At 44.3% G+C, this 11,453-nt stretch overlaps 1 protein-coding gene across 1 annotated transcript in view; it reads right to left on the bottom strand.

The window, feature by feature from the left end:
- Positions 1 to 6,027: 6,027 nt before the first annotated feature.
- The window catches only part of pcsk6 (proprotein convertase subtilisin/kexin type 6), a 54,863-nt gene continuing 49,437 nt past the window's right edge, over positions 6,028 to 11,453 (bottom strand). Inside the window, exons 20-21 of the mRNA XM_066647206.1 lie at positions 8,327 to 8,439; positions 6,028 to 6,671 (exon numbers count right to left, since the gene is read on the bottom strand). Of these exons, the coding sequence (XP_066503303.1) occupies positions 6,574 to 6,671; positions 8,327 to 8,439 (211 nt within the window). The 3' untranslated portion in view covers positions 6,028 to 6,573. The remainder of the gene's footprint in view (positions 6,672 to 8,326; positions 8,440 to 11,453) is intronic.

Below are 11,453 nucleotides of genomic sequence, written 5' to 3'. Positions count from 1 at the left end.
TATTGACCCTGTGGAGCTCCCGACGGACAGTTCTGGTGGAAACAGGAGAGTTGAGGTGTACATTTAATTCTGCCGTGATTTGGGCAACCGTGGTTTTATGTTTCTTGGACACAATCTGGGTCAGCACCAGAACATCCCTTTCAGACAGCTTCCTCTTGCGTCCACAGTGAATCCTGTTGGATGTGTTTGGTTCTTTTTGGTGGTATGCTGACGTTACCCTGGATACCGTGGCTCTTGATACATCACAGAGACTGTCTTGGTCACAGATGCTCCAGCAAGACGTGCACCAACAGTGTGTCCTCTTTTGAACTTTGGTATGTCACCCATAATGTTGTGTACATTGCAATATTTTGAGCAAAACTCTGCCCTTAACTTCTGCTAATTAACCCTTCACACTCTGCTCTTACTGGTGTGCAGTGTGCAGTTAATGAAGACTGGCCACCAGGCTCTGCTCCAATTTAGCCCTAAAACCTCCCACACTACAATGACAGGTGTTTCACTTTCATTGTCCAACCCCTGTATTTTTATTGTCCTGGAGGGCCACAGCTGAACAGAACTATACTGATGCTGTCCAGCGTAAAACTACATCATTTGAACACAGCAGCTCTACTTCACATTTTGTGATAATTTCGTGATGAATGGACCAATAGGAATACTTCAAAATTTCTTTGGAATAAAACTTCTTTTACATTGACTTCCACTGAAAATTAAGGGCTTTCCTTCTCCTGTAAAGCTGCTATTTGGAGATACATGTTTATATTGGACATTTGTTTGTATTTATTTATTATGTGGGCGGCACGGTGGCGCAGCAGGTTAGTGTCGCAGTCACACAGCTCCAGGAAGATGGAGGTTGTGGGTTCGATTCCCGCTCCGGGTGACTGTCTGTGAGGAGTTGGTGTGTTGTCCGCGTGGGTTTCCTCCGGGTGCTCCGGTTTCCTCCCACAGTCCAAAAACACACGTTGCAGGTGGATTGGCGACTTGAAAGTGTCCATAGGTGTGTGTGTGTCTGTGTTGCCCTGTGAAGGGCTGGCGTCCCCTCCAGGGTGTATTCCCGCCTTGCGCCCGATGATTCCAGGTAGGCTCTGGACACCCCGCGACCCTAAATTGGATAAGCGGTTACAGATAATGGATGGATGGATATTTATTATGTTGCAGTTTAATTATTTGTGTTAACTTCATTGTGTAATGTTTATTTATTCATTCATTATCTGTAACCCTTAACCAGTTCAGGGTCGCGGTGGGTCCAGAGCCTACCTGGAATCATTGGGCGCAAGGCAGGAACACACCCTGGAGGGGGCGCCGGTCCTTCATAGGGCGACACACACTCACACCTACGGACACTTTTGAGTCACCAATCCACCTACCAATGTGTGTTTTTGGACTGTTTATTATTATAGTTTCCCCTAATAGTCGAGGTCACAGAGTTCTTTAACTCAAGAGATGAGAAAACGTTGGCTTCACTCTGGCTCGCTTTAAAGGGGTAGGTTTTTATAATCCCAGACCTGCTAACAAACCAGCCAAGGGTGATGAGAAAAATAAGGCTCTTAAAGCACAAGCAGCTTTACTCTTGCAATTAACTGTAATTCTATGAGCTATTTCATGGTCAATTTCATGGTCTTCTTCTTTAATCAACATGGTTTCCAATTACCGCTACATCATAATGTTAAACGCCCAGCCTGAAGGCCACATCCATCACACGATGTTCATATCAATTACACACAATGAGCAGTTCATCCTTCCTCACACTCTGAAATGGAAGTTTTAAATTGCAAAGTTGTCCACAGGCCTGCTGCCAAATAACTTTCCCTGGTGCAGGGAGGGAAAAAAACTGGACTTTTTCAGCGGTGGCTGTTAATTTAGCTTTGACAAGTTCATAAAGAGGCTGGCAGATGGTGCTGAGCGTAGCTGAGGTGTGGAGGGATGTTGGTGTGTTACTGCAGGACAATATATTCAGAGAAAGGGGCAGCTGGACAGGAGCCAAGGAAAGAAAAATCAGCAGACGTGAGCTTGGAGATTTATTCTCTAGCAAACAAAGGGCCTGGAGCAGGCCGGCCAGGCTGATCACCACATAAAAGTCCCATACCGCCGTTCTGGGTGCGGGTGGGTGAAGCAAATTAGACTACGTTCCTATTAATGCACAATCCATTCCTGAACCCAGAGGAACATCAGCATCTTCACAAGCCGCCCTTCTTCTCCTCTTTTCAGTTTCAACTCTTTCCAAACTCTCTTTCTCTCTCTTTCAAAGAAGCGTGGCAGAATTGTCTCTTTCAAACGTCCTTTTTTAAGTCAGCGGGGATTTGCTGAGGTGGTTCTGCTCTGTTGGGCTTGTTGTCCAGAAATAATGGATTTTTTTTCTCCCTCTCTCTGAACCGACGACCGGCCTATGAGTGCAGAAAGCATAAACACCCTGCGTTGTGCAGGAATGGAAAATACCTCAGGAATAGTAATCAGCACTGCTTAGTCAGTCAGCGTTTTAAGAAGAACTGAGGGTAAAGAAACACATCATGGACACATTGCAAACACTGCTGAGATGAAGGAAAGCAGGCGGCGATTACAACGCAAATAGTTTAATGAGCCCTTCCCTGTTAGAGGGCATTTTGATTTGTTGGAACTACTTCTTTAGGCGGATGTATACAAAAATATATAGAATTCTCTGCAGCTGTGGCTTCTCAATTGGTCAGACACTAGAAAACACAATATGTTACTTTCCAAATCCCACAGTGCACTCACATTACTGCATACAAACAAAATTCAGCTGTTCAAGGAGAAGCCACTGCGGAATCTCAGTCCACATTCATTAAATCAAATGGGACGATCTGGAGAAGCCTCGCAGAGCTTAAGGTCACCATCCCAACGCCAACTGTGAGTTAGAAGAGCTTTAAACCCCCCAGAATCAGGCTGTAGGACCGTGAAACTATGTTCTTTAGAGTAAAGGAAATGTTTCTGTCTGAAAAGGCTCAGAATCCGGAGGCGTTTGGACGGTGGAGAGACCTCAGAAGGTTGAAATGTATGAAAAGAGATGAGGATGTTGCTCTGTTTCTGCTGCATACGGAGGTAATATTGACTTGTGTTTGCTGTTTCAGATACATTACTTAACTTAGGGTGGAACTGACTCCAAATTCGGGAAAACAAAAATGTTACATGAAAGTAAACGCAGACAGTGCTACAAAATTTAACAGCTTAAGTTTCTGTGGTAATTCAGATAGTAAATAAAATCTCAGGTTCAACTTCAGCCACCAACAAGGGGGAGTTTACTTTGCTGTGAGAAAAGCAGTCAGAAGTCAGCTACGTTTTTAAAATCTAGCGAAATATCTTTCATCTCATGCACTCAATCATTTCAGAAGCTAACAGCCTACTACCGTAATATCCAAAGCTGACAGTGACAGAAATACCATGCTAATAGTTTACAGATTCTTTCCGCCTTTTCTTATCTTCCCTCTTCCTCTTATCCATTCATCTCCCTTCTGAGATCTCATCTGCACTCCTTTCTCAGAGAGATCAGACAACTCTGTGCACTGCGCCGCAGCAGCTTGATAACCTCAGGCCCTTTTACAGTGGATGATTGGTGCAGACACATAAAGGTGATCTAACCCCAGCACAGCGTCCTCTAGCCGGCCTTTTAGCATGCAGCTCTTAGAGCTTATCTCCACTGGAAGGACCTCAGGAAAAAAAATAGGACGAAGATCCTTTTGAGGATCACAGCTAAACTTGGGGAAAGTTCAAGCGAGAGGAAACAAGCCCTTTTTTTCAAAGCAAAGTCAAGCTTTTTTTGCTCAGGTCTGCTCCCTGCCCCATCCCCACTGCAGCCTGGTTAGGCCTTTTCACAGCTCCCTTCCTCCTCTCATCTGAGCTGTGATGTTCCGCTCTGAAGACACTTCCGTCTCACGCATATCCACTGTGGTGTGGTCTCTTTTTTTTAAAGGGGCGGTGAGATTTCTGTGCTGATCTGGGTTGGGAAAGACAAAAGTCCTGTCATGCCTAGTGTCACACTCTGAGAAGTGAGAGATTCCATTAAGCGCTGATTACTGTGATTAAGTTCCTTCTCTTCAAGAAGCTTTTCTCTAAAACGAGAGAGTGCTTTTACTAGAGTAGTTCCCACTTCTTCGTTTTAATCTGTAAAGCACAGGTAACAGTGCATTATCTTACACTCTACAAATGGTTGAAGGAGAGACCGTTAAATAATCCCTTACATTATGTGAATCTCATTTAGAAGAACAGCTCACGGAAAGATCCACCTTTACATTGCTTCAGATATCACTTACTGATACTATCTACACAGACAGACATATGTGCAGACAGCTAGCCAGATGTAAAGTGTGAGAGAGTGAGTGACTGGGTGAGTGTGAGTAACTGGGACAGCCGTGTCCTGGTGGTTAGGGAACTGTGTTTGTAAGCGGAAGGTTGCCCGTTCGATCCCCAGAGCCGGCAGGTCATGACTGAAGTGCCCTTGAGCAAGGCACCGACCCCCAACTGCTTCCCGTGGCTAGAGCCGTCCACCGCTCCGGGCATGTGTGCTCACTGCCCCCTAGTGTTCACTAGTGTGTGTGTAAATGTGTGTTTCGCTGCACGGATTGGTTTAAACGTGGAGAACAAATTCCTCTGTGTACAATCACAGTGACCAATAAAGTGATACTAATTTTGATTCTTCTAACTGGGCAATTGACTTTCCAGGGTGTGTCGCTGCCCGGTGCCTGACGATTCCTTATATGCTCTGGACCTTTCAAAACCCTGATCAGATTGAAGCGGGTACAGAAGATACATTCTGTGTATATTAGTACATTATCGGGATTTGAGATAATACCTGACGGGGCATTTTTAATAACATCCCATCCCTGCTTCTCATAAAACCCTGCTGTTCCCCAGATGCCACAATACAACTCAACTGTTCCCACTCTGGAGAATACCCACGGTCCATCAGAGAGCCAGCACTTCTCAGAGCCAAATCGAGAAAGGGCGAAGGGAGGCTGAGCCAACAAGCCTCTAAAATGTATTTAGACGGGAATGTGATCCGTTAGAAGATGAGAGGAATGAAGCGATGAGAACAGAGCTTAGCACACTAAGCTAAACCAGGCCAGAAACAAAGGGCTATTAAATTAAAGAACCGAATGCATCCCTGTGTTGAAAGTGTAAGCTGCAGTTACAAGTTTGACCAAGAGGAGGCGCACAAGGACAATAACTGGAGACGGTGTCTTTGACACGAACAAGACTGCAACAGCAAATCCATAATGTTCCACACACTGCAACCATTACATTACCTCACATTTTGTAGCTATATGTTTTGGTTGAATATCTTCCAGTCAGTCATTTGTAGTCAGTTCCAAAATCAATATCCTGCTGTACATTTTCCAAGGAAAATCCAACATACCAACATTTATTTAAGTTCAAATTGGGATCAAGACTTTAGTCTGAAACTAGTTCTGAAATTCTTCATGAAGCTGTGAATGTGACACAAGATGAATACAGCTGCTGTATCTAGAGTCGATTCTGCAAAGATAAAAAGTTCAAATAAGAAATAGATAAGACAACCACAGCTGTCCAGCTTCGTGAGGGCGTTTGCTATTCTTTCATTCAATTCCAGTTCAGAATGCATCAAAACAACTTGAGCTTACGGCATCACACGCTGACACCAGATGACACTTCCAGTATGAGCCGAGGTTCTCGAAAACATCAAGTGGCGAAATATTTAGATTCCATGATCCAAGTGTGGGACACTGATAAATAAATCTGTTATGGTTCATCACCCAAACTGCCAGGCAATGGACACACATCCTCTCCCCTGAGAAATAGCTAGTCAGCCTCTTGGGACATGATGCAAAACGAGCGAAACCATCCTTTCAGAAAAGTTCATGATCTCAGTGTTTGGCCACACAAGACTTCTGAGAGCGAGGACAATTTACAAGCAAAAAAAAAAACATCCAGATACGAATTCCTGGCACGAAAGGACACAGAAGACGTGATGCATTTCTCGAGAAGAGGGAAAAGAGGAAACAAAAAATAGGCACTTGACATGAATGAGTCTTGGGGGTCACACAGAGGGACACCGGTGGCCACAGAAGAGTTTATTCTGCCGTCCTTTACAGAACACGTATTTTAAACATTACATACACACTCCAAAATGTACAACACCTTCACTACGACTTTGTTTAATTCTTCTTGACACTCGTCATTCCTGAAAAAAAAAGGTCCTTGTTCAACTGTTGAAGTCAATATTCTTGCATAATTGTTTATCCATTCAGGAGGTCAGTACAGGAATCGATTCACCAAGAACGCTGCTCCTTTAGCTTATTCCTTATAATCACTTACACTTATCCTTAAGAGTCTATTTCATAATGATGTCCTCTTTGAATAAAAAATAAACAATTTATACATGTACTATATGAAGCTTATAAAACAGACAACCTTAAAAATATATCTTATGGCAATCAAATAGCACCCTTCCAGGGTTTTTATCGAAATGAGGAGTTTGTTGTCTTTGAAACCACAGGTAAAACTGGTTTAAAATGTACATCAGATAAACACAGCCATATAAAAGAGGTGCTCCGTCCTCCACTCTCCTTCCCCACGACCTTGTACTCATCCTGTCATCAGACAGGTCCTGCAGCAGAACTGACGGAAGAGCTTCTTCTCACACAAACGGTTGGACTTCACCATCTCACAGAACACTTCGTCCGCTGAAAGAGAGGTAGAGAGACAAAGAGAGAGCGAGAGAGGGGATTAGACGGGTTCCGGAGCAGCCTCTGCTCGTCTGGTTCTGGAGCGCTCACACCATCGTCTTAGACTTTTCAAACGGACGAGAACGGCCATTCTGTGGATGGAATTGCAGGGTTGTAGCTAGAATATATTGTCTGTTGTCTCCTGTGTTACATCGAGGCACAGGGTTTTAATCTTCAGCTTCGGTTACTGCTTTACTGCAATGAAAATATAACGAGGACAACAACAAGGCATAACAATCTGTGGTAGTAAATGGGGGTGTCCTTTTCCAGTTGTGTATCAGGGTCGGAGATCAACACAAGAACACTCTTACAGTAGAGAATATACAGCCATTTTCACATATGAACTCCAGAACATGGCTAGAGAATAACTTTCACATGCGTAGAGTACAGCTGGAGGTTTTCCATGTGGTTCCGGGTGTGCGGCAGCGTGTGCAGGAGACCGGATCTTCCCTGAACTATGTGTTAGCAGAGGCCGAAGGGATAAAATCCAGGTAATGTCCGGTTCACTACAGATATTACAGACACCTCTGCGTAAACTCCAGAACATTGTGTGTGACTGTGTGTGTGTGTGTGAAAGGACCTTATCAGAGAAACAATGGGTTCCCAAATGTGCTGAAATATTAAGAACATACAGAATCATGATCCAGAAATAAATCTTTGACCGTTTATCCATCCCCAGCCTCACTGAGCTTCTTCAGCTGTGTCCCACTTCACTCTGAACGACCCCTCTCTGTTTGCTCTTTACCCACCCACTACCAGGGCCAATGGTACCAGTCATTCTCAGACTGTGGCCCTCTCTCCCCTCTCTTCACTGGGTCAGCGCTCAGGCCCCAGGCCTGGTGTTATGCAAGCTTGGATAAAAGAGGGTACTGGGGCCATGTGGGGCAGTGTTTACTCATAGCGGCATTGTTGCTGCCCTGCCAAATCTGACCAGCGATGGCAGCCTGCAGCTGCAGCACAAACTAACTCCAGCTCTCTCCGTCCTGCTCAGCATTTAACTTTGTTCTCTCTCTCTCTCTCTCTCTGTCCTGTGTTCATACTCCCTTTCTTTGGCAGTCTTCTCACTCCAACGACTTCTCTTGAATTCTCTCGCTCGCTTCATTCATTTCCCCTCTACTTCTCTATTCCCATCCCCTTTGTGTGCTTCTCCATCTCCTTTTCTTCCTCCCTTTCGCTCCATCTCTAATGAATAGTTCTGGGAGCCGAAGCCATCGTGGGTCCCGGCCGAGACTCGTGCAGTTAACTTTGTTGCGGAGGATTTAAAACCTGAGAGGGCTCTAAAAGTTCTCTAGTAACGGAGGCTCAAACAAAGCTGTAAAAGTGAAGTGTCAAAGCACGGTGTGACACCGCAGCTCCCCTGTGCTGAACCCATCAAGTTCTCCCCGGCCCGGCTCCGCGGCTCCTTACCTGCCTCACAGAATCGACAAACAACTTCTCTACACAGTCTCTGTGGCTGCCAAGTCAAAGCACAACTCAGGTTACATGAAAGGCCTGCAAAGTTATTCATTTATACAAATGATTGATGGATTTATGGTTCACTGCTATAGAGCTGTACAGAATTCTTAAAGTCATCAATCCATCAGTTTCTTGTTTTTTTTTTAAAATAGACGTACCATTGCTGCAGGTGGCATTGATGATGCAGGTGCCACTGACCAGGTTGTATCCATCTCTACACTGTGTGCAGCTCTTTCCAGGCCCTTGGCAGCTCAGGCAGTGCTCTTCACATCTGGAAGCCGCAGCATGCAAAACACACACACACACACACACACACACACACACACACACACACACACACACACACACAGACAGAACAGAGGATGTGTGAAATTCCACATGTGAAAGAAAGTTGTCAAATGTGTCTTCAATATTATTTTCATTTCTTTAAGCAGCTCAAAGGAGCAAAGTCTTGGGAAATGAAAATGACAGGCTGTAACTTCCTGTTTTTTGTATGGATGAAGGAAGCAAGGCAACAAAACCGGAGCATCATGACATGAATATGTATGAGGGCATTCGGCTGTCCGGGCCTGGTGCAGTGAACCGGACCGTTCCACTGAGTGTCAGCGCTCAGCATGACAGACACACACACACATACAGACATACACACACACAGATACACAGACACACACACACACACACACACACACAGACACACACAAAGCTAGTGAGTGAAGGGAAATCGTAAGATGAGAATAAGCTTGGAACACATCTGGGATTGAACGTACCGAGATGAGTTCTGTGGTGTGTGAGAGTTACGTGCCACGGAGAATCATAATTTGAAGGAGTGCTTTGAGATTTACACTTCATCCTGATCTCATTTTACTGCCACATCTCATCTTTATTTTTTTTGTTTATTTTTTGGCGCTGCATATGAATATTAACGGTCTTCTTTAATCGGGATGTAGAGATAATGTGGTAATACCAGCAACAAAAGTGATAGACGTTACATACCACTGCAAGGGAATCTTAATCAAAGAGAAACAACAGTGTACAAAAGGACAAAAGGCAGTAACAGGGTTGAGGAAAAACTTTAAGATAATCCCTGTTCCAGCAGATCTGATACCCGCAGTGATATCACCTGATGTGATAATGGCAGTGCCCCCTTTGCTGCTCTGCTATCACACTTTGTGAGTTTGGAACTGCAGAGAGACTCGAGCCTCATATCAAACGAATCAGCAGCAAGAAATAAAAGCTCACGCAGACGGCTTTGGCACTTCCATTAACAAATGCTCTCAGCTTGTGACCTTGGGGAATGGTCGCACCATTTATGGTGTGCGTTTGTCACTCTCAGAGTAGTACATGGTTTTAACTAATGCCCTGTGCGCTGGACATTCTTCCTCAGGGTCAAATTTTACCTCTATTTTACGGCTGTCTGCTCTCGTCACCTCCAGCACTCTCCAGTCACATACATACACCAGCTAGCCTTTCCCATTCCTTCAGAGGAGAATCCATTCGACATCCATGACCTTCTTTAAAAGGAACTGTTTGGTTTGGACAGCTTTCATAAAGCAAAATGTACCAGATTTATTAGCCAGAGGGCAGAAGCAGCTGGAGTGACCCATTACAGAGATCTAAAACTGCTGTAAATTCACCCCGTGCTTCTGGAGGTGAGAACTTAGTGTTGGGTTCACTCTGTTTCGCTCAAAGCTTTGACTCTAGACAATTCCAGAGATTAAAAAAGGAAATACAACAAATACGAAATGATATACACTCAGGTGTGAGGATAAACTCCAGGAAAAACTCAGTGTCTGCTGTAATTTAAAAATGAAACCTGATCTACAAACATGTTGTGCAGACGTATTAGGGTTTTGCAGAAATTTCACACATCAGCGAATCCATCCCAATCGCACAAAGTGCCACCAGCCTCAGTCGAGACATTTGGGCCAAATCGGTCTCACTTTCGGCAGTTACGGCACTGGAAAGTGTTGTGTGGGCCGGATACGGGTCGAATGGCATAAGCCAGCCTTGACTCGGGGCATGGCACGTGCTGCGTGGGCCAGCTGTGGGCCAAATGTCAACATCCACCATATAGTGCACCAGACTCACCCTGAATCAATGCTGTCAATTCAAGGCAAATGTGGGCCATAAGAGAACTGCAGACGTGCCACATTTTTGCAGAATATTGTTTGCTATAAGGGAGGAGGATAAGAAAACTCTTCCTCCTCAAAACCTGAGGGCAACTTCTTTTTGAACTGTCAATACTGCGCCACTGAACAGCTTAATGCATTAAAGGAGAAGGCAAACTGTCCAGATCTGTCACATCAGCCGACAGCACAGTGAGAAGAGAAATTTGGGGAGAGGAGGGGGCCATTTGACCCACCAAGAGAGTGAAGCCAATTGTGTTCTATAGCAGTGGTTCTCAAACTGTGGTATGCTAAATGACCTCGAAAAAATTTACTACTTAATTAAGGAATGTATTCATAACTATCTAAAGTTTTATGTGTAAATTACATAATGTTTCACAGCAATACCCTGCTTTTTTTCCAGGAAGGAAACTCGATCCCCCAGTTTCAGTTGCTTACTGGACGTAAGGAAAGGCTAGAGACAGACGTGAGCAATTTGGATTTTATTATAAAAAGGGCAAAGCAAAAACGTGAAAAACACAGCCCAAGAAATACTCCGAAGCCCAGAAGGACTAAATCCAGCAGCAAAAATGGATAAAAACTAAGTGAGGATTCTGTACAAATGAAGATAAAATAGAAGAAAACACTCGGCTGAAGAAAAACGTGGCCATACATCAAACACGGCCCTAAAACCAGGTTTAACACAGCGCCGCTGCTCCTTCACCTACTGCTACAAGAGAGCCGCTGAGTCCTGCCCCCGCCGTGCTGTTTTCACCTGGAGCCTGTTAAAGCACATAACTGATATTAAACTGACCTCTTCTCGTTTTTTATTTCTTTCAAAACGCTTACAATAAATAGATGTATAAATGTGTTTAAAACGTTCAGTGTAGGGCTATAGTTATTTGTATTTAGTAATTATTTTAGATATTTCTGTGGTAAACACGCACATTTCCAGTAAATAGAAAGCAACAAAAACATGCAAAAATTCAAGCAAGATTTTGCCTTATGCCCCAGGAACAGAGGAAGAACCAGGGGCCACATGTTTCTGTGGTAAATATCATAGGTGGGTACTAAAAGGTTTAAGAACCGCTGCTCTATAGGACTCCCAGCCTAGGCCAGCTGAGGCATTACTGGGGGATAAACACGGCGAACTTCTGCTGACAGCGTCAACACTTAGACT

The sequence above is a fragment of the Hoplias malabaricus genome, chromosome 16 (genome assembly GCF_029633855.1).
Source record: "Hoplias malabaricus isolate fHopMal1 chromosome 16, fHopMal1.hap1, whole genome shotgun sequence".
In the NCBI taxonomy this organism is placed as follows: Eukaryota; Metazoa; Chordata; class Actinopteri; order Characiformes; family Erythrinidae; genus Hoplias; species Hoplias malabaricus.
The sequence above is the reverse complement of the archived record's forward strand: the minus strand, read 5'-3'. Positions and strand labels throughout refer to the sequence as shown.